This window comes from Thamnophis sirtalis, unplaced genomic scaffold, assembly GCF_051295495.1.
Source record: "Thamnophis sirtalis isolate CommonGarterSnake01/CBP01778 unplaced genomic scaffold, rThaSir2_p1.2 scaffold_12, whole genome shotgun sequence".
NCBI lineage: Eukaryota > Metazoa > Chordata > Lepidosauria > Squamata > Natricidae > Thamnophis > Thamnophis sirtalis.
This window is the reverse complement of record NW_028261392.1, coordinates 66,717,125-66,741,107: the sequence shown is the minus strand read 5'-3', so window position 1 is coordinate 66,741,107 and position 23,983 is coordinate 66,717,125. Positions and strand designations below refer to the sequence as shown.

The 23,983-nt window shown below is 37.8% G+C and overlaps 2 protein-coding genes across 2 annotated transcripts in view; one reads left to right on the top strand and one right to left on the bottom strand.

The window, feature by feature from the left end:
* CDC73 (cell division cycle 73) overlaps window positions 1-23,983 on the bottom strand; it is an 88,038-nt gene that overhangs the window by 23,034 nt on the left and 41,021 nt on the right. The window lies entirely within an intron of this gene.
* B3GALT2 (beta-1,3-galactosyltransferase 2) lies at window positions 15,493-23,530 on the top strand. Its single transcript, XM_014076391.2, has 2 exons — window positions 15,493-16,186; window positions 20,340-23,530. The coding sequence occupies exon 2, from the start codon at window positions 20,468-20,470 to the stop codon at window positions 21,737-21,739; it is 1,272 nt and encodes a 423-aa protein (XP_013931866.1). The 5' UTR covers window positions 15,493-16,186; window positions 20,340-20,467; the 3' UTR covers window positions 21,740-23,530.

Genomic DNA, 23,983 nt, shown 5'->3' with positions numbered 1-23,983 from the left:
AGAAGGAAATTTCCTGACAGTTAGAACAATTAATCAGTGGAACAGAAGTTGTGAATGCCGCAAAACTGGAAGTCTCTTTAAGAAGATGTTGCATAGCCATTTGTCTGAAACGGTATAGGGTTTCCTGCCTAGGCAGGGGGTTGGACTAGAAGACCCCCAAGGTCCCTTCCAACTCTGTTATTCTAATCTACATATTATGAAGTGGGTAGAAGGACAATCCCTGGGGCATGTGTCACAAAGGGGACCCGTGAGCATAACTTCTATTCAAACCACACCCCTATCAATGGCTCAGGGAAGGAGCAAAATCATCATGAAACAATACTTCGATCCCCAAGTCTTGCAGAGGCCCAGAAGGTTAGCATGGTCTATTGCTGTTGAAGTCTTCCAAGAGCTAGAACAGAACCACAAGGAGTACACAGCCCCATTTAGGTTCTGATGTAAACTCTAGCCTTAACCTGATAGCAAAGGATCTAAAAAAATCTAATTACGTAGAGTGCTCTGCAACTGATGCCCCACCGCATTTTCAACAGCCTTACCCCCAAACGAAAACTTGGGAGACTGGCATCTCATAAGGCCAGGTTGAGGAAAGAGGTACATTGCTTGAAGGAAACATAGGAAAGCTTCCTTCAAGTCTATTGACATAACTTCTTTCTCTAATAAGACACAGTTTATTACCGGTCCATTTCCTGATGGGTGGATATGGTTTAAACCACAGATCTTATCCATTTCATCAGTGTCTGCAGGCCAAGGGGAACCTCATTTAATAGATGCTGCCATAGTTATTAATTCATTTAGAATCAAAACTCTGACAATGATTTCTACTTGTAAAGTGTATGTAAAAAGACAGCATCCCCTGAGGAAATTTGAAGCCTTATCAGTACCACCGGATGGTTACCATCTGACATAATTATGATGGAGATGCTTCTCTAGCCTTATCACTACACTCTGGACTGAATAGATGCTCAATCAGGTTCATTTTTCATTCTCTCCCATTAGTGCTCCAGATGTCATTCTGTGGCTTTATTCTCACAATTTCTCAGAAATCAAAATGATCTTCAGAATTAGCTGTCAGAGGCAACTAAGAGGCAATTGTATCAAGCGCTTGAACTGATTTCCAGTCCCAGAAGATAACCAGGCACTCGTCAGAACTGCCCACTAGGTTACTGAGAGAAGTGGCTTTGGATTTACGTGTGAATCCGAGTACATCTTAGAAGGAGTAAAACTCACCTAGGTCAATAACTGATATGTCAAAACATATTCAATATCCTGCACCAGGAGGTCAGAGATAAAGACGTCTGGCTTGTCTCTAATTAGATGTGCTAGATCTGAGATTACCTGGGACAAAACCATAGTTGTCATGGGGGTTGTGAAACATAATTCCAAAATGATATCCTAGGTCAGTGATGGCGAACCTTTTTTGTCTCCTGTGTCAAAAGCAGGGGGAGCACGGGGGGGGGGGGTCATGCACGGGCGTGCCATATCCATAATGCTACGTATGCGACTCCCCCACATGCATGCACACACGACCAGCGACACCCCCAGCTTTTGGCACAGTTTGAAAGCCTCTGGAGCCTGGGGAGGGCGAAAACAGCCTCCCCCGCCCTCCGGAGGCCCCAGGAGCTTCCCTGAAGCCTCCGCAGGGCGAAAAATGGACCTACGGGAAACCCGGAAGTTTGGGAATGGTAACTTCCGGTTTGTCCGTAGGGCCGATTTTTGACCTCCAGAGCCTTCAGGCGGCTTCCCTGAAGGCTCCGGAAGGCAAATAACAGATTTACAGACAAACCGGAAGTCACTTCCAGTTTTCTTGTAGGGCCAGTTTTCGTCCTCCAGAACCTTCAGGGAAGCCTCCTGAAGGCATCAGAAGGCGCCGGAGGGTGAAAAACAGACCTACGGGGAACCCGGAAGTTTGGGAATTGTGACTTCCGGTTTGTCCGTAGGGCCTTTTTCCCCTGTAGGCTTTCCTGAAGGCTCCGGAGGGCAAAAACCAGCCTTACGAACAAACCAGAAGTGACTTCTAGTTTGTCCATAGTTTTTAGGTTTTAGGTTTTTTTAGGTTTTATTGGGATTTATATGCCGCCCTTTTCCCTGAGGGGACTCAGGGCGGCTTACAACCACAGGGGAGGGGAAGTGCAAGGTCAAAACAAAACAATTGGTGAACAAAAGAAAATTAATAAAACACAACTTTCATTCAGCAATCAAACACTCGGGCGGGTGATTGGAAACCTATTCCCAGGCCTGCTGGGAGAGCCAGATCTTGAGGGCTGCGCGGAAGGTCTGGATCGTGGTGAGGGTGCGGATCTCCATGGGGAGCTCGTTCCATAGGGTCGGGGCAGCAACAGAGAAGGCTCTCCTCCGTGTGGTCGCCAGTCGGCATTGACTGGCTGATGGGATTCGGAGGAGGCCTAGCCTGTGCGATCTAATTGGTCGGTTTAGGGAGGTAATCGGCAGAAGGCGGTCTCTCAAGTACCCAGATCCACTACCATGGAGTGCTTTAAAGATGGTCATTAGTATCCTGAAGCGCACCCGGAGACCAACAGGTAGCCAGTGCAGCTCGCGGAGGACAGGTGTAACGTGGGCGAACCGAGGTGCGCCCACTATCACTCGCGCGGCTGCATTTTGGACTAGCTGTAGTCGCCGGATGCACTTCAGGGGCAACCCCATGTAGAGCCCATTGCAGTATTCCAGTCTAGAGATCACGAGGGCTCGAGTGACTGTTGTGAGGGCCCCCCAATCTAGGTAGGGCCGCAACTGGCGGACCAGGCGAACCTGGGCAAATGCCCCCCTGGTCACAGCTGACAGCTGGTGGTCAAAAGTCAGCTGTGGATCCAGGAGGACTCCTAAGTTGCGGACCCTATCTGAGGGGTATAAAATTTGACCCCCCAGCCTAAGCGTTGGTATATTAGCCAAATTATTGGGGGGGAAACACAACAGCCACTCGGTTTTATCCGGGTTGAGCACCAGTTTGTTAGCACTCATCCAGTTCTTAACGGCCTCCAGACCCTGGTTCATCACGTCCACCGCTTCATTGAGTTGGCACGGGGCGGACAGATACAATTGCGTATCGTCCGCGTATTGGTGGTATTTTATCCCGTGCCTCCGAATGATCTCGCCCAGCGGTTTCATGTATATGTTAAATAGTAGGGGGGATAAGACCGAACCCTGGGGTACCCCACATGTTAGGGGCCTCAGGGACGATCTCTGCCCCCCGACTAACACCGACTGCGACCTGTCCGAGAGGTAGGAGGAGAACCACCGCAGAACAGTGCCTCCCACTCCCACCTCCCGCAGTCGTCGCAGAAGGATACCATGGTCGATGGTATCGAAAGCCGCTGAGAGGTCAAGGAGAACCAGGATGGACGCATAGCCTCCATCTCTGGCCCTCCAGAGATCATCGGTCAATGCGACCAAAGCGGTTTCTGTGCTGTAACCAGGTCTGAAGCCGGACTGGAAGGGGTCAAGATAGCTAGCTTCCTCCAAGGCCCGTCGAAGCTGAAAGGCCACCACCTTCTCAACAACCTTCCCGATAAAGGGAAGGTTGGAGACAGGACGAAAGTTGTTTAAGATGGCTGGATCTAACGATGGTTTCTTAAGGAGGGGTCTCACCACCGCCGTTTTAAGTACGGCGGGGAAGTGCCCCTCCCGAAGGGAGGCGGTGACAACCGCCTGGATCCAGCCATGTGTCACCTCCCTGCTGTTAGCCACCAGCCAGGAGGGACACGGGTCCAGAATACAAGTGGAGGCACTTACAGCTCGGATGGCCTTGTCCACATCCCCAGAGGCAACTTCCTGGAACTCAACCCAGAGTTGATGTGGCAGATGATCCTCCTGTGTCTCAGCTGGATCTACTGCGGTGGAGTCCAAGTCCGATCGAAACCGAGCTACTTTGTCCGCCAAGAATTGAGCATAATCCTCAGCCCTACCCTGCAAGGGGTCTCCCGCATCCCTCCTATTAAGGAGGGAGCGGGTTATCCTGAACAGGGCGGCTGGGCGTGACTCGGCGGACGCCTTCAGAGAAGCCTCCTGAAGGTCCCTGCAGTCTCGGGAGGATGAAAAATGGCCTCAAAAGAAGGCCGAAGTCAGCTGGCTAGTGCACACATGCGTGCTGGCCAGCTGACAGGGCAACACCTCCCATGCTCTGATAAATGTCTCTGCGTGCCACTGTGATATGGATGCCATAGGTTCGCCATCACAGTCCTAGGTGCATGAGGGAACACTACTACTAGCCTGATAACATTTGTTTAAGAAAATATATTACAAGGAATTTCTACTTCAGTTGCATATAAATCCAATATATCAACTAATAACTAACAATATTTTCCAAATTCTTTAAAGTCAACTTTGCCAATGTAACTTCAAGTTAAGAAAATAAATCTGCATCAATAATAGGAGGTTCAACATGGACGTTCTCCCAGCATTTGTGTATAATTAAAAATTATAGTTTTAAAATGATTTTGTATGTCTTTTAAATTTTAAATAGGATCCACCCGGAGTTGGTTGAAAGATGGGAGGCTTTATTATTGTAATAAATGTAACAAATGTAACAAACAAATGTTTATTCCTCTTAAAAAGTGTTAAGACTTCATGATGGAGTTCATGGAAAAGTAATACAGGCATCCAAAATCGAATCTCACTTCTTCTCTTCTTGGTTCAGATGCAGAAGAAGCGACATAGAATTCAACCAGACTGTTTTCTTGCTATCATTAGGGATTCAGTGTCAGTTTCTGGCAATGTTCACAGCAATCTAGCTCTTTCTCCATGGTACTAGTAGAGTTATGGAAGGGATGAGGAATAGAAGCCTGAGGCTGTTCTTTCGGCCAATGCTGCATGAACTGAATGAGGTGACATCTAAGTGCTCCTATGCTAGAAAGAAGCTTATGCCAGTAGCAAGGAGGAAGAGAGTTGCAATCAGGAAAGAGTTGTCTAGAGAAATAACAGGAAATTAAGCATGATGCTTTTAGTCTCCTTCAAGAACACAAAAGTAGAACGTGTTTCTACTTCAAAACAGGATGGAAAAACTTAACCAGGGATACCAATAAAAGCCGACTGTGATTCAGTACAAAGAAAAACCAGAAAAAGGACCGGGCTGGGAGGGGGGGGGAGTTGAAAATAAAATGAATGACTAAAAACAAGAGAAAGCTCTTCAACATTTTATAACACTACACTTTCTAAAAGCATAAACTATTTTATATATACAAGCTGTTCAGAAATATTTCTCTGTAATGTGAAATCAGGAGAAAACTTCAACAGGCTCTTCCAAATACTTCCTTCATTATTAACAGAACACATTATCACACTAAAGATTTAGCCACTACTTTTTATATGCCCTGAAAAGTTGTGCCTTATAAAAGTTTGCCCTTAGTTTTAATCAGAATGGAAAACAGATATTTGAACAATACTACAAATACAGGATATGTCCAGAATATGGTTGCAAAATACATATTATAACAAATTTACATTGAAAATGAAAAGATGTTTTTACTACTAAAATGTGAGAAATCTGTTATCTCCCTAGAGACTCATGGATTTTTCAACTTGGTGAAACAGTTAGCATTTTGGCTGCTTCTTTCATAAACCCTACCTATATTTATATTATCCTTGATCTTTACTCACAGGGCACTGCTGTTTAGACTGCGTAGGCTGCTTTGGGAGATATTTATCCATCCGAAATCTATGACTGTGTCCTGATGTCAATTATATTATGATTAAGAGACAGGAAGCAAATGTGCGCAAACTCACTCTTCTTCTCTTCGTATTTTAATTAATACCGATTGTAATATGGAGAAAAAACCCAACTTGCTAAGTGCTTTCTAGTTACCACAGCATATTATAATGCTAGGTAAGATAAAAAATCAGGATATTTCATTTGCTTTAATGGTTTGAAGAGGAATTACAAATTAACAATCCTTAATAATACTTAAATGTTTATTTGTGCAAGGTTAAGATAAAAATATACATAAAACAAACAATTTCAAGACAGAAATATATATATTTGAGGACTTACAAAACAACAAGGCTATCCCATGCCAAAACATAGTTTTGCTTTCTTTGATTTAGCACACAGGAGGGAAATCTTAATTAATGGAGGGAAGGCAGGGACTTGAAAATCTCCAAATAAAAGATTTAATTGATCCTTGATCTATTCAACTCCACAGCATGAATCTTTATAGTAAATACAGCTGTATTTGTTTGCAGTGTATCAACAAATGAGATTCTGAACAATGCATTCAGATTGCTGGAAAAAAAAAATTAAAGGCAACAGTGACACTTGTGGCCATCTTTAGATTCTCCCTGTGTTTATATGCTGGGAAGGGAATCTACGGTTTTGTAATGAAACCAGCATGTTCTTAGAAGAAAGTTTATACAAATCTTGTAATCATTTTGTACCATAATCAAACGATACCCAAACATCCTAGAATCCTGTTTACTTTTTAAACTCCCATAAAAGATATATTAAACTGTAAACCAGACAAAGGTTGCAACATTGATTTCAATACATGCATTTTCATAACCAGGTTTTGGAGAAACAAACATATATGCAAAGATCAACCTGAGTCAGTATTTTGCTACAGTGATGATGTTTGGGGCAATGAGGCTGTCTGTGTTCTAGCTCCCTCTCAGGGAATCCATAAAACCCATAGAAGCTTACTTGACAACTTTGCCCCAGCCATTTTCTCTCTGCCCAACGCAACTCACAGGGTTGTCTATGTGTGGAAAAGGGAATGCAATGGCTTAGGTTCTGATGAGCATATAGAACAATAAATAATTACATGCAAGTATTGTGTTTATATTAATTTATAAAAGATTCCAAATTGTACAGTTTTATGAAAGGGTACAGTGTTCAACTATGAAAACTATAAGTTGTGGCTGGGAAATCAATCTCAGTGTAAGGTCAACACTGCTCACTGGAAAAGCAAGATATGTGTCTGATACAATTACACAGAATCCTGAATTTTTATTTATCAGTACTGTACCTATGCAAAATGCGAAGCTCACTGTTTCTTGGCTCCTTCTGCCAGCTGGAACATCTACTAGAGTAATTAGAAGTTAACCAAGAGGCAAAAGTTTTATACTGTATTTGAATGAAGATTTGTAGCATGTTGCTCTCAAAATGATATAGTCTCCTTTGTTTTCACTATATATTTTAAGATACATTGCTCTTGCCCGGTTAGAATGCTCTTACGTTCTACTGTTCTACAGCTGCTTCCTATCTTATTAAAACCAAGAAATATACTGGGTTAAAGGAGGTCCCCTTCTCTAGAAGGACATGATGTTTGCATGTTAGCTTTAACATGCTTTTCTTCTATCCCAGAGGTACAGAATACTTCTGAGCAGTTCTTATTCTGCAGCTTTCTTTTCTACAAGACCTAGCCTCAATAACTCTGGCCAGTAATTCCTGATCTTCCTTGGAGCAAGGTCAGGTCAGCACTAACCCTATTTGTATATCTATCAAAATCTGGGCATTTTGCAAAACTGGATAAGCAATAGATTGAAATGAAAATTATACCAGGTAATTTTTATATTCCTTATAGCAGAAAATTAGTTGTTTCTTGGATATATATGTGCCAGTTGCTATTGAACCAAGCTTGGTTAAAGGACTTGGTGAAAAGATTCCTCTTAGCAACCATTTTGTTTTCCTGTGGTTTCTGTGGCAAAGGTTCGCCTGGCTGGCTGGAGCATATTAAAGTTATTGGATATATTTACCTGCAACTATCCATCTCATGTGGGGCGGCCCAGCACCTGGCTCAGGTTGTGGCTCCCAGGATTTTAGGCAGTCAATACCTCCCCTTTGGCTATCAGCAGCATATAGTTTTTTATTATTTGAAGTTTCTGGATGTTGTAATATTTTAATAGGTGGCTGTGTGAAGGAATTTGGATCTGCTCTAGGAGATTCTATGTTGATGATCTGCACAGATCTCCATAGGCCAGAGAAGCTATATACATAAACAAGACTCTTCTCAAAGCGATGGCAACTACTTTGGTAAAAGAAAATCAATTAGACGTCTGGCTATTTTATGAAATTCTAGAATGTCTAGAAATTCCTAATGTTGCCATTAGAATTTCAAGCTATCCAGTCTTTTAATCAGATTAAAAGTTGTTAATTGGATTTCTTTTTCTCAGAAGTCATCTGTGCATTGTCTTGCAGTAGGTGGAACAAACTGTTGATCTGGGCAGTATTCCCTCAGAAATACTGGTGTCTAAAGTTCAGATTTATTCTTTAACACTCTTGTGGAAACTTTTGCTTAGGAGTTCCTCTGAGCACAACACGTGTTTTATAAATATTGAAAACATATGCAGAAAGGGCCTCATTTTAAACCACCACCTGGGAACTGAGCATTGCCTATATGTAAGTAAAATTCACTCTTGGCCTCTACAAGATGGAAGCCACCCAGCCTGCTATAAACCAATCAACTATTTTTCCGCTAAATAGTGACTGAATTAAAGATAATTGTTTTTTACTCCTCATCATCCTGAATTGGATGAATTATTTCTATAATGATTTGTTTAGGCTTTAGATAGTACTTGTGATTTAAATGTCTCCCTTGATTACATGTGCATTGGGATCTGTCTCTCACGGATGTTGTGATTTTACAGAGGGTCTTTTGACTGGTTCTCAGTGAAGTTTTACAAAAGAACTCTCTTAAGGAATTCCCTCTGATGTTAAGTGTGGACAAGAAGTCAAAGAGAGAACCAAATGACTGTGCTATCTGCAAACCTTGCCTTGTTAGAAAGTCGGTTATGTTTTATTTTTTAGGTTTATCAGGGTAGTATCAGCACTACTGTCCAGGAATAACTGCAGCTGCTGAGCAGATTGCGGCTGGGGGTTCTTAGGGGAGAAATCTCCTCCATTGAAGAGGAGAGATCTATAAGCTGTTGGCTTTTGACCTCCGCTTGTAAATCCTACTTTAAAGCATCACATCCATTAGAAGGATCTGAGGGAATAGGAATACTCAACAGGAGTTGGCTGCCTGCTCCTTAGGTCACTGTCAATTTTCAATTGTTTCGTGGATTTGGATATAGCTTATGTTACAATACGTATACCATGTCTTCCTTCTTTATCCCATGATGATTAGCAACGTCCTTGAGTTTTGAGGCTCAAGAGTCAATATCAAGGCTTCCAATAAGGAAGCAGAGGTACAGGTAGTCCTTGACTTACAACCACAGTGGAGCCAAAATGTCTGTTGTTAAGCCAAACATTTGTTAGGTGTGTGATGCCACATTTTGCAACCATTTTTGTTACAGTTGTTAAGTGAATCATGTGGTTGTTAAGTGCAACTGTCATAAATACATGTCACTTACCAAGCAGCTCAAATATTGATCACATGACCATGGGGATGCGGCAATGGTTGCAAGGAGAAAACTGTTCATAAGTCACTTTTTTCAGTGTTGTAACTTCACTTTTACAAGTTGTAATTTGTAACTTCAAACAATAACGAAACAAATGGTTATAAGTTGAGGACTTCTTGCATTTAAAACAATAGGTTAAAAATATAGTGATAAAGAAGCATTTTTTTCAGAGGAATTCTTTATGTGGTTGCTGCCTCTTTGCCTTTTTAGCTTCCCCACCCCACCCCACCCCCACTGCTATGTATGTACCAATTCACTTCAGCATTATTCAGATCAACTGTACATCTGGTATATTATAATGCATGGGCCCCACAAGAGCTTTGAGTAAGACTTAACAATAGATATAAAAAATAACAATAGATATAAGTTAAGTTTTATTTAATTATTTAATTAATATGAAATAGTTAGGTTTTACTCTACTGTCATATAACAACTCTTTTCTTTTATCATATTAAAAAACTTGGAGGTCTTGGGATCTCATATTATGTAACAGATATAAACAATAAGCCTAAGTGTTACCAAAGTTACTGTTCATGGAAGTCATGGATATTTTTGCTAGTATATTTTCAACAAATTGAAATGTATGGATACAGTTTGAACTACTAGTTCACATTATTGTTTTCCTATGGATAGCATATGTCTACTTGTTTATACTTTTTAACTGCATCCGTATTACTTTATAAGTAATCAAGGTGGGAGACATACATAATATTTCTTCTTCCTCCTATTTTCCATACAACAGTAACTCTGCGAAATGAATTGGGTCAAGAGAAGTTACTAACTCAAAGTCACTCAGATACTTTCATGCCTAAGGTGGGACTTACTCACAATCTCCTGATTTCTAAACCATTCACTTAACCACTACACCAAACTAATTACTTTTATGTTGAAACAATTAACTCGTGGGTCTTTTTAAGAGTAGAATGGTATTGAAATTGCACTGCAAATAAAGTAATAGACATCAGATTTGCTAAACTGAATACTTTGCAAGTTGGTGATTCATTTCCCCCCCCCAAAAAAAGACTGTTTATATACAGTTTTTCAATCATACATTTTCCAATCCCTTTATATAATAAAAACATGAATTGCAAGCATGTTCCAATAAAGGTCTCTCTGATCTCAGTAGGGAAGAATTTCACACATAATTCCACCCTTGAGCAAAGGAACAAGCTCAACTCATTTTGTGCCCAATTCTCTATGCAGGTTCTGAATCCTACTCAGATAACAGTTGCTCAGAAGGAGACGGTGGCTCATGCCAAGCGATTCTTCCAGCAGCTGAGCTAGAATCATAATATGAACAAACTTGACTCCTCTTGCCAACATAAATCCCCCCCAAAACAACAACAACGAACCCTACATCCCCCTCACCATAAATCTGAATACAGAGCAGAATAAGAAGTCATGCCCAGATCAGAAGTTAGTTATTCCTACTCCTGCCAAGTATTTTTTTAAAAAATTAATTTACTAGGGTGGAATTTATTGTAGTTTATAGCTTTCATTCACAACAGTCTTGGTATCTAATTAATATTACAACACATTACTAATCCACACAGTACAGAATAGCTGTACTTATGCAATGATCCACACTGACAGGAGGAAATACTAATCCATTCAAGGTGTGTTTCAGTAGAAAGCCTGCATTAGGTCCACCTCTTCAATCTCTTTGGTCGCATTTATGACTATGCAGTCATTTTACAGATTTTGTTTTCTTCCTACTTGCTCTAGAGTTGTATTAAACATTAAAATAACAGTTTGCCTATTTAAGGATACAAACATAAATGCCAAAGAGTATTATTTTAATACTACAGTTTGAATTTTCAATAAAAATGTGGTATATATAGACATATACTAGGAAATTTCATTCAGAAATCTACTTAATGAAACCTCAGAGCTATTGTAAATTTTGAGCAATAAATATCCTGACTACTGTTTGAGATAGCTGAGTATCCCTAAACAGGATACATTGTGTTTTGGCTACTAGCAAGAATGAACTTTTGACTGTATTCTAAACTATTGCTAGGAAATGCACTTCATGGAAGTTAAATCTTGAGTTTCTAGCACTTTACCAAACTTCATACAAGAAACTCTATCAGTCTGTGAATTCAAAAAAGAAAGTAGGCCAATCTACGCATCTCCATGGTTTTCATACAATCTGTGATAAAGATATAAACATGAGAATAGTGTGTTTCTCAACAAGAGTATAATTAAATAATAAAAATGTGTGGCTTATTTAAATGCCTAATCTTATTTAGATATCATCTAAGTATTCTTTATCAATATTCCCTTCAAATATTTATTAGTGAAGAAAATTAACTTTTGATTCATATATATATGATAAAGGAGGAGAACCTGTGGCTTAGTGGCTAACACAACTGCCTAATATGTAATACAGCACAGGTTCCAATCCCAGTAAGGGTATGGCTAGCTGATGAGAGCTAAATAGCTTGAAATAGATCTATACTAGTCTCCCTTTATTTATTTATCAGCACAAATATAACACACATATATACATACATATATATAAAACTGTGTCTCATAATTTGTACAGTATTCATTTTTTAAAAATAAAGGCTTTCATAATGAAGACGTATATTACAAATGTACAGGATCTCCGCTATACATTTGGGATAATGACTAATCTCAAGGATTGTTAAAAGCATGAAAAACCTGTTCCACAACCTTTGCCACTTTACAGTTCTCAACATTATTCTCTGTTAATAGGATACTAGGGTGAATTAGAACTTGAACTGAAGGGAAGGGAAATGAAAAACTAGAAATACACACATTATTTTGATTTAAATACCTGAAATTAACACTATAATTTGTTACCATTACTGCAAAATATAAGGAAGAATTAACCATTTATTGATTCACGTGTTGAGGAGGAGGGTTTATTCTGAATAAAAAGCTAGATCTATACGAAACAAGATTACACTAACCTTACATTTGTAGTACTTGGATATAAATAGCAACCCTCTTCACCACAATTCTGCATATTGGATTATTACCAAATTCATTTCATTACTAACCTTAACAATACAAGTTTGTCATTATTAATAGGGCTCTACTGTTTATTCCTGTCTTTGCCAATATCAGAAACAAAGTGTGTTTGACCTTTCTTTAGAAGGTATTGAAATGAATCTGCAGAGAGCCTCTGTTCCTTGGAGGACTGTAAAGGCTAAAAGGACAGAGAAGAGTATGCACAACAAATACAACAGATAGGTTCCATGGTCAGGTTGATAGTTCCTCTGTAGGCACAGACAAATAATACATCAGTAAAGAACAATGTCATTCCAAAAAGGGAAAAATAAACTTTGGGAAAAGAACAATTGGAGTTATCATCTGTGAATCAAATATATTTTACTGGGGATGTCACACTCTGGGTACAGTATATGACAAAAGATATAGGAAATTGTGTTTGCTGCAAGCATACAAACTGTAACTTATTTGCTTAACATGATTGCAGATAATCTTACACCTTAATAGTCAAATAGCAATGGGGTGTACTCTATAGTTAGGTTGCATATTAGCATCATTAATGTGGAAAAACAGGTGAATTAGGTTATTATGGAACAAACTAAGTACGAAAGAACAGAAATGTATCAGACGTGATAGAAGAAAATGGGGCAGAACCACTTCATAAATGAATTCTGGGTAAAGGTGCATGTCAGAACAAATTTTTCTTAGGTTTGTCAACATGACAAAATAGCCAAAGATCAGAATAGCCCAAAGAAACATGAAAAAAACTATAAACCTAAAAAAAAAAAACTTTTCAGAAGAGTTACCATGGACATGTTTTATGCTTTATACAAACTTAAGTCTACGAACCAAGATGCAAGAGCTCCAAGTAATTTGTCAGTCCATTCCTATTGGACCAGCTGAACAAAACTGGGGGAAAATATTCTTTGTTTTAGAACAATGTGTTATCAGGCTGACTGGATCACATTGAGTAAATGGGTAAATTAGTGTCACATCTATAGTATTGTTGTCGATGCTGTTTGTTTGTTTTTATGATCAACAAAGTTATTTTAGGACAGGATGTGATATAATTTGTTGAGCCAACTATTGGCAACAAAAGCATTCCTATGAAATTTTAGACGGATACACGCGAGTACAGCCTCCCCATCTCTCATAGTTCCATATTCATTTTCTCAATATGATAGACCTTGGAGAAATGAATTGAAAATGGAGCTTGTGGAGAATTGACACATAATGGATTCAGATTTTTTAGATCCATTTCAGATAAATGAACATCTATTTTGAATTATCTCACTTTGTTTTGTGGTCTGATGAAATCCAGCATACATTCAATACCAATTAAATAATTAATTTTCTTTGCTGTATACACACACACACACACACACACACACACATATCTATATATCTCCATGAAGTTATATTTCACAAAGATCCTAAATATACCAATTTAGCATTTACATTTACCTTTCTAGTCCTAGCAATTGTTAATTCTGAAGCTTACACATGTATATTTCTCTAATTTTTAACATGAATTATTTATTATATTTATATTCCACTTCTCATCCAGGAGCTAATTTCTTCCTCCTAATTTTTTCTACAACAACAAACTTGTAAGGTTTGTAAGGGCTGAGAATAACTGGTCCAAAATCACTCAGTGAATTTCTGGGGGTGGGGTAGACTTATTCTAAGTACATTCTTAGTCAACCTCCTTAACCACCACACTGGCATTCCTAATGCACAACAGGCATAACACATAAAGCAGAAGTAGAGGAAAATATAGATTACTATGTTTCTAATGCTGTTCTCTGCAAGTAGTTAAAACAAAGTCATTTAAAAAAAAAAGTGATCAGGAGAGGGGAAAGGAAATTATAAATCTGTTACTTAAATCTCTCTACAGGATACACTGATCAAAAGCATTATTCAATATTCAAAAGTTTCAGACATATACTTTTTCTTTTAAAAAAAAAGTGGCTTTTGAAAAAGTTCTCAATTTGTAATCTTTTAAAGCTTTGAGGAATGTCAGTAAATGGGTAAACAATATTCTGGCAACCACTGTTTATTTGGATTTGCAAAATGTTTTTGACAAATTCATTCACAAAAGACTCCTAAAGTCATAGACAATTACATTTTTTTTTTGGCTCAGAAAGAAAATGAATGAGGATCTAATTGCTCGATTAACGATTAATTGCGATTAACTCTAACATTTACAAATGTTTAACATGATAAAACTCTTTCTCCTTCAAACTACATTACAAACCATGGCTCATCCTATGAAATTGAATTGGTAGAAGATTTTGGAAAACCATGTTTTTTAAAAGATATATATTTACACAATGCACAGTTAAAATTATTTATTTTATTATCAAGATTAATAACTAACAAAAAGGAAATAGAAATAAATTCATAGAAAATAAAGTTATAAGCATCGCCTGTCAAGGAAGTTATATCTCCCTTTCAATGTCAATATTTCCTTTTAATCTCAGTTGAGATGAAGGAATCTAGTGGAAACCACAATGCTTACAGCACAAATGAGTCATTGTTGCAATGGCATTATGATAGAAATGACATCATTTGCCCCCACCCTCTGAGATGTGCATAAAAACAATGATGCTTTTATATTCAAACTTGGCTAATGGAATTCTTCAAGTGTTTTTTAACCACATGCGATTAAAATGTTTCACTAAATAAACCTTTGGCCTCTTTTTTTTTTAAAGAAATGGGTATCAAATTATTACTCTGATGATGTAATTGTTTTATATATTTAAAATATGGTGTTAAAACTGGCAGAACCTGTTTGGGCTAACATTTTCAAAACAAGGCTTATGTCTAGCATAAGCCAATAAATTTATCTCAAGTTAATTTGTAAAAATCCCACGGTAGCTTCTTAAAAATGGCAAAGGTCAATATACTAAAGAGTTTGCATTTATATAATGCAGAAATCTGTCTGGATCCAGAAAAACTAATATCTGACATTGAGACATGTGTAGGAAGTGGTAGTTATTATAGCATTAAAGAGAAAGGGAGGCAATTGGGGAAAACGCACCGATCCCATCCATCCCCATTATCTCTCGTTTTATTCATTCACTGCTATGCTGCATGCGTGCATCCTCTGTCGAAGGGAAGCAGAAGCAGTGAGCTCTCTCTCTGGCTGCTCTTAGATTCAGCCCGAATGAATGCAAACCGTCACGTGGGGCATAGCCAAGCAATGACGTGAAATTCTGCTCTGTCAGAAGACAGCATCTGTCAAAAGCCCACATTTCAACTGCTGCCCTTCCTGTGCAGCAGCCGAGGAACCACGGAGGATTGGATTCTTCTGCACAAAACCTCCCGTTAAATCCCTTTTCTTCCTCGCGTCTTTCATCTCATCCTTTCTGGTTACTGCCTAGCAACAATGAAGAAAGTGGGCTAGATCTTTATGATCAAATGCCGGGGAACAGCTCCCGATTCTAGCTAGCCCTTGCTGCTTTGCCTCCCATCGCCACTAGAAATATGGATCCTGAAGAGAGAACACAGCACCGCATTGTCCACGAAGGGAACCACCAACTGTAAAAGCTTCAATGCTTCTATTGTCAGCAGCAGCAGCAGCAGACAATGTCTGGGAGGATGGGAACTAGAAGTGCTGCTTCCGTCCCTTGAGAAATGACCACAGAGAATTCAAGGCAAGGCGGCTGGTGAGCAGGGAAGGAAGCAGACAGAGGGACACAGTGGATGCCTTGAAAAGCAGCCTTGGGAAGCAGGCTGTTGGGGGGGGAGGGAGACGAAAGCATGGCTGATAGCATCTTTTCCGCTGAAGGGATGGTGTGCCAAAACTACTTGCACTGAGCTTAATCTTTCCATGCTACAAATGGCCTGAACAAGGAAGGTATGTCAAATCACTGTACCGTATTTCATTCAAGTGCATGATTTCTTAACGGAATAGAGCGCATTGTCATTCACTCACCAAGAAGTCAGAGTTAATGCTTCCGTGGGTGATTAACTGTGTTAATGTATACATTTATATAATGTATCAAGGCTTTTTTGTATGCACAGCTAATAAAAATGTGACTGGATTGAAATGTGCTTGTTAAAAAAAACCCATCACTTGTAGTCCAGTGCTAAGACTGGGAAGATTAGAAAAATGGAAAAGAAAGGGGAGGAAAGACTATTAGCAATAATAGAGTTATACAAAAACATCTCCTTCACCCTATCCATCTTTTAAAAAATCAGCTAATGAAAGTAGGAACAATTTTACTCTTACTAGTGTTTGGGTAACACTAGTAACACAGCTATTATGTGATACCATCAAAACACACTTAGGCAGTCCGGCAAGTTCAATAGCATCTTCAACCTTTCAAGGTTTGATTTAGTCCCTTAGCCCCTAAGACCCAGTGCCATCTGATTATTATTAGCAGCCACACCTAACACATAATCCTCCGAAAGGGCTCTAAAAAGGATGGTTTTGGAATTGAGCTTCAGGATCAATTGGGTAGGTAGTAATCTCAATAGCCATCAGAATTCTCAGAAGGAAGCATCAATATACTATTTCCTTCAAGATGGGGGCACATACCACATCATCCCAAGTTCTGAGTAGCATGTAATGCTTTGAGCTGCATAGTAACAAAAGATGTTATTAAACAACTACATTGCCAGCATTCCTAGTCATTTAAACTTGATGGTTTTGTCTGAAATGCTTATTGGAAAAAACACAGGTTACTTATCTGCAATAAAAATTTAAGAGCTCAATCCATTGCAATTTTAATACTGCTTTACTGCCTGAGTCCTTCTCTTCCAAAACCCCAGCCAACAACTAATACTAAATGATTAATGATTGTTAAGCATAAATGGCTTTTCATTGCCTTAGGCAAAACTCATAATAATTTTTTTTAAATAGAGAAATCTGGTTTTGAGAAAATAATAGGAGAAAATCTGAGGTAAATTATAAGAATAGAATAAACAGCCTGAAAACATGTATTTTGAAATATCTATCATGTATAATGTTTAAAAATCTTCAGTCAAAATAGGTTGTTTTACATTCCATGGATTTTTGTTTAAACTATTAGGATTTTAAAAGGACTAATGAAGATTCCTCCATCTGGTAAGTCTTAATGCAGGTATGTCAAAACTAAGATCAGGCCCTATTTAATACATTAAAAAATTTGCCCTGTCTGATACATAAAATTTCATTCTTCCTACTTTTCCCCTCAAATATTCTGATTACTGTCTGGAGCTCTCAAGAGATAAAAATAAATTATGGACAACTTAAATAGGCATGCCTATAACCAAAACAAAACAACGTCGTTTTAGTATTCAATCTGAGCTGAGCACCTGAAACTCGAGGAGGCATTTGACATAGCTCTTTAATGTAGGCCACGATCCAAAGTGGCCCATTTATGATCAGAGATCAAGCACCGGCTTCTTCCACAGTCCTGCTCTTGTTTATCTCAGTGCCATGTAGTTTCCTGACCCTCAAGAGTGGCTTTTAGGGATGCTTGAAACTGAGAAAGATCCAGAGAACATATGATAGCACACATAGTGTTTTGGATCCTAAACTATGAACATTTTGCATTCTGCAGAGAAACCAACTTTAAAATTTATATACATCTATGTATCTTGACACCTTATATTAACTACATTGTAAGCATATTAAATCTTACAATAAGTGCCCTCAAAATTATGTAACATAATACATGCAAAAACATTAAATAACTGATATAATTGCTAAATTTTCTTACAAAATCAATATTGTTGTTTTCAGCTAAGATTATGTTAAATATTTTATGTATTCTTTGATTGGGTATAATGTAATAGTAAAATTAACACTGTACTCATCTTATTATAATATAATTGGGTGACCTATGCTTTAAAGAACAAAAGACTGTCCTTTTCTGGACACTATTAAGTGTACTACAAATGTAGATGTAATGAACAACTGCCATGTTTAAATACTCAAATACAGGAGACCTAGTTCAAATAAAATCTAGTTCTAAAAAGACACAGCTTACAGGAAGTCCTCACGGTGTCCTCCACATAGCTGCACCAGTTAATTGTATCTCAAGTAGTTAATACATATTTGCATATACAAACAAATCATCTAAAATGATGATTTTAATTTTATTAATTTTTAATTAAAAGTGTAAACTATAAGTTAGACATTATTAAAATGTTAGAATTTATCCAGGGTTTATATTGTGGATGTTTAAACTTGAAATCTTTCAAGTTCAAAGGAGCAACTTTAGTAGGATATTTATTGTTCCAGAGAAAACAGTTTTGAGAATTTTAATTTATAGCTCAAGGATGGTGTAAGTTTTACAAAGATGTACAGCATCCTACAATTCAAAGCTAAGCCTACTACTTGCTCCTCCTAGTGGTAGTTAGCATGATGAACTGGAGCTTTTGTTCTGAATGACAGAAAATGCTTCTTTTGAGACCCCAAAAGATTTGCTACGTGTTCCATACCGTACTGAATTTTCCTTAATGTCTATTGGAAAAATTAAATTAAATTTAAATTAAAAACTAAAAGACTGTATTCCCATTTATTTCAAACTGTTTTTGCTACTGTATATTTAAGTTCCTGTTTGATGAAACACCCTATTTAAGGACAATTTAACATTATAATCCCTCTCAATCACATTCTTTTTAAAATGAGAAACTGACATTGAATATGCTATTCATGCAAAACAGTACTCCTTTAAATTAAAAAAAAAAACCAATAGATGCTTTAAGAGGTAGTGAAGTCAGTAATTATAGTATAAATATACATTTTAAAAAGTATCTTATTAAAATATTCATATGACTTTTACTCCTGCTCAGAGCCCCAGCATTTAAAACAATGCACGGAATCACAAATCAATTTATATTATATTCAAAATGGCTCAGTTGAGGATAATGTCATGAGTTTTAGTATCGAGTATCATAAAACTTCCACATTACCTTTATTCTAGAATACAAAAATGAAGTAACAGTAAGACATGTTTTATAAATCTACCAAAAATATTTAAATATTGCTTTAAGTCTCTTATTCATCATAGATAAGTACAGCTTTTCAATGAAGACTGATTTATTTCTAGAAAATGCTACTAGTGGGCATAGGGAGTGGGTCTGTATGTGCGAGTACATAGCTGAAATCCCAAATAAATTACAACAGCTTTTAGAAGCTAAGGGGATATTTAATGTGATTTTTTTGAGTATAATCATATAAAGAAAAGAATATCAAGTTCTATTGTAATTTTTAAAGCACATTTAAAAGGATCAAAATCAGTTATGAATCAAAATGTTGAATATTTGTTAATTCTGGAGGATATCTAAGTGAGTTGTTTGCATCCTGAAAATTAATTTTAAAAAGTGCATCTTCTCACTGACTTTCTGAACGCAGGAGGGCCCAATGGAAACAAGCCAAGCAACATTCTGTGACTAACAGAGCTCTGCTATAATCAATCATTTATGACCTCTATCAATGTACGACAATTTCCCAAGAAATTGGGACTAGATACTGTGAATCATGCTAGGTAATGCATTCAAATTAGCTTTAATTAGTTTCCATAATCCTGCCCCTGGGTACCAAATTCTTTACATTTGATCTTTACTGAGAGAGTCCTTAGTTTGCAGTATGTTGAAACATGGTTTTACTCAAGTCATTAATCATCTTGCTCCAAGCGAGCCTATTTTAAAACAAACACCCCAATAAGTAAGTATATGGGATTGTAGCAACTCTGTGACCAGGAAGTACTTTAAAAAAAGGTAACAGCTGTACTGAAGAACTTCAGTGGAAAAGGCAGACGGGATTCTTGAGGATAGAAAGTTTTAAAACCATGGGAACATAATCCTGTTTTGTATCGGTGCCGTGTATTGGTTTCGCATAATTGTTAAAACAGATTGCACAAATCAAAAATTCAAGAACATCAAACTGGGCAAGTATTGTGGATGGATTTGAAGAATAATTTGAAAATACCTCTTCTTTTTGATATGTCCCTTCTAAAAAGAGCTTTGAAAGCAACCTTTGAAAACTTAATCACTTAAATCTCCTTTGGTTTTTGCAGAGCTTGCCGGTCACCAGCCATCTGCCTACAAAAGGCTCAAGATGGATCCCATGAAATAGCAGAGGGTCCCCAAGCCAAGAAAACGCTTCCTTCGATCCTTCTCATATCCCTTATTGGATACTTACAACATGCTTCAGTGGAGGAGGCGCCATTGCTGCTTTGCCAAGATGACCTGGAATACCAAACGCTCCCTCTTCCGCACACACTTCATTGGCCTACTCTCCCTTGTGTTCCTTTTTGCTACGTTTCTCTTTTTTAACCACCACGATTGGCTGCCTGGGAGAGTTGGATACAAAGAAAACCCTGTGGCATATACTACACGGGGATTTAGATCCACAAGAAGTGAAACCAACCACAGCTCTTTAAGGACCATTTGGAAAGACGCCATTCCTCAAACCCTGAGGCCACAGGTGATGACGGCTAATTCCAACGACACAGGAGTGTCACCTCAAGGAGTCACTGGTTTGGAGAACACGCTCAGTGCCAATGGGAGTATATACAATGCAAAAGGAACTGGCCGTCCAGCTTCGTATCATTTCAAATACATCATCAATGAGCCTGAAAAATGCCAGGAATCAAGTCCATTCCTAATACTTCTGATAGCCGCAGAACCAGACCAGGCGGAACCTCGGCAAGCCATCAGGCAAACCTGGGGAAACGAAAGCTTGGCGCCTGGGATTCAAATACTTCGGATTTTTTTGCTAGGTTTAAGTATTAAACTAAATGGATACCTTCAGCAAGCCATCCTGGAGGAAAGCAGGCAATACCACGATATCATCCAACAAGAATACGTGGATACTTATTACAACTTAACAATTAAAACGCTCATGGGGATGAACTGGGTGGCCACCCACTGCCCAAATGTGGCATATGTTATGAAAACTGACAGCGACATGTTTGTAAATACGGAGTATTTGATACACAAGCTTTTGAAACCGGAGCTGCCTCCCCGGCAAAAATACTTTACTGGCTACCTAATGAGGGGCTATGCACCTAACAGGAACAAAGACAGCAAGTGGTACATGCCACCTGATCTGTATCCAAGCGAACGCTACCCTGTATTCTGCTCTGGGACTGGCTACGTGTTTTCTGGAGATTTAGCGGAAAAGATTTTCAAGGTTTCACTGAGTATCAGGCGGTTGCATTTAGAGGATGTGTATGTAGGCATCTGCCTGGCCAAACTGAGAATTGACCCAATGCCCCCACCCAATGAGTTTGTCTTCAATCACTGGCGGGTTTCTTATTCCAGTTGTAAATATAGTCATCTAATTACCTCCCATCAGTTCCAGCCTAGCGAACTGATCAAATACTGGAATCACTTGCAACAGAATAAGCACAATGCCTGTGCCAACACGGCAAAAGAAAAAGCGGGAAAGTATCGTCATCGTAAACTGCACTAAAAAGGACTTAAAATACTGCAAAGTGTAAAAAGAGAAATCCAATTGAAAGCATGTACAGTGGCGGGGGGGGGTGATGTGCTTAAGAGGGAGATATTTAAGAGGAAGCACTTAATGTGTGAAAATTATTTTTTTAATTTAAAAAAAATTATCTAATTCTTTAAAATATTACAAAAGGAATATTAATCAAGAGGTTTTCAATGGCAGGAAAAAGAGAAAAGGCAGTATCAAGATATTTGTGTTGATGTGCAATAATAAGCATGCACAGCTTGGTGGTACAATTGCTATTTTATGTGCCAATAAAATTCACTACGCAAATATTCTATATTAATTTAATTTTTAAAAGTTTTTTTTTTAAATGACCGTGAAAAACACAACTGAAAAAATACAAATCAAATTTCTCCCACTGACTGAAATTTCAGCTGAGTATACATAATTTTCATACACGATTTTATGTGGCACCAATGCTATCAGAGGTTTTAAAGAATTCCCTTGCTCCAATAGAGATAATATCTTGGAACAAGAACACTGACAACTATGTAAAATATAAAATCTCATACAGATCATAGCTTGCCTCATTAAAATATTCTTAATGACCTGTTTTCTTGTAATACAAGTCCTTTCAATAGTAAAAACACATTGACTTCCATGTAAGATACACCATTATTTCTTGACAAATTTTACCTAATATTTTAGTGATCTATCAAAATAGAAAGGAATTACTTTTAGAGACTACAGTGAGAATATACTAAATCCAAAAGTTGTATTTATAAGTTTTATTTGGAAAATATGTAACAATCTACATGTTAAAAAATATTTAGGTATGTATCAGGTTTCCTGTGATGCCATCTATTTTTTCAGTTCACCTAACAGCACCCACCCAAGAAGAATTACTCTAGTAACTAGAGTATATAAAAGATCCTATATCCCACTCTTTGTTATAGAGATAGCTTAATATTCTACTAACAATGTTTTCCATAAAGACGCTCAAACTGAACAGAAAATGGTTTGTAAAACTATCAATTAAATCCTGACATTTGGTGAATAAGCAGATTTTAAAATTTATCAATGACACATGGAGATTCTATTAAGGTTCTTTAACAGAACTTTTCTGCGTCTTCAAATTGGCAAAATTCATTAATATAAATACTAAATTGTTGAGATCACTGCTTCATTGTTTATAACTACACTTCAATCTTAAAAGATATTATGATTTCAAACTCCAAAGATCTCACTCAAACAAAACAAGAGCCAGTCCTTCTGAACACTCATGGAAAGCAGATAGTAGATTTGCAAAATAGGTGAATATTCTCCAAAGGTTTCTCTTCACCCAATGATCTAGGCTACCACCAATATGAATAGTTTCCAACTTCTCTCTTTCATTCTGGCATGTTAGAAGTTTTATTGTATCAAAATAATCTTGTTTTGGCTAGGAACTGACTAGGTGTTGCTATTTAGCTATTCTCAAATTGTAGTTCCTATAGTTCCTTTCCATTGGCAATGGTGGCCAGAGTTAATAGTAATAGAGGTCAAAAACAACCAGAAGGACATGATAGACAACATTCTTGACTTAGAAATGTATTTAATGAAGTAGCAGATAAATGAAAACTGGAAAACAGAAAAAGTCATATTTATCCCATTCAATAACTTTCTGAAGAACTGACATTATACCTATCCTATTTCTAATGTGGAATTGCAAAATTCCACTGACTGTTTTTGCCCATGATAAATCTAATTAACTATGTATGCAGTATTCTTATTACCTACAAGCATTAAAAACTACTTCATACCCAACTTGGGGAAAAATGCTTCATTGGTTTATTAAGTGCTTGTACTGGCTGAAATATGAGCTCATTAAAAGGAAATCAAGCCATAGAAAGTTGGGGGGAAAGTATGGAACATCCATTGTTCCATTACTGATATGGTGGGTTCACAGGGAAATGCATCATCTTCCATGTTGCTTGTCCCCATCCTCCATTAAACAAACTACTTTCAGATGATAGTCTTAATAAGCCAAGGTGGCACAGTGGTTAATGGCTTACGTTTCTCACTCATAATAAAAAAATGTACTAGAAAACCAGGAAAGTCAGTTTTCTTTAAATCATAAAACAAAATCTCTCTGAAATCAGATTTGTGGTCATAGATACCACTTCACTGAAATCTGATTTTTATATTTCTACAATTAACTAAGCCACATTTTGTAAGCATCAAAACAAAACAAACTCTTCAGAATTAAAATGGGCAATT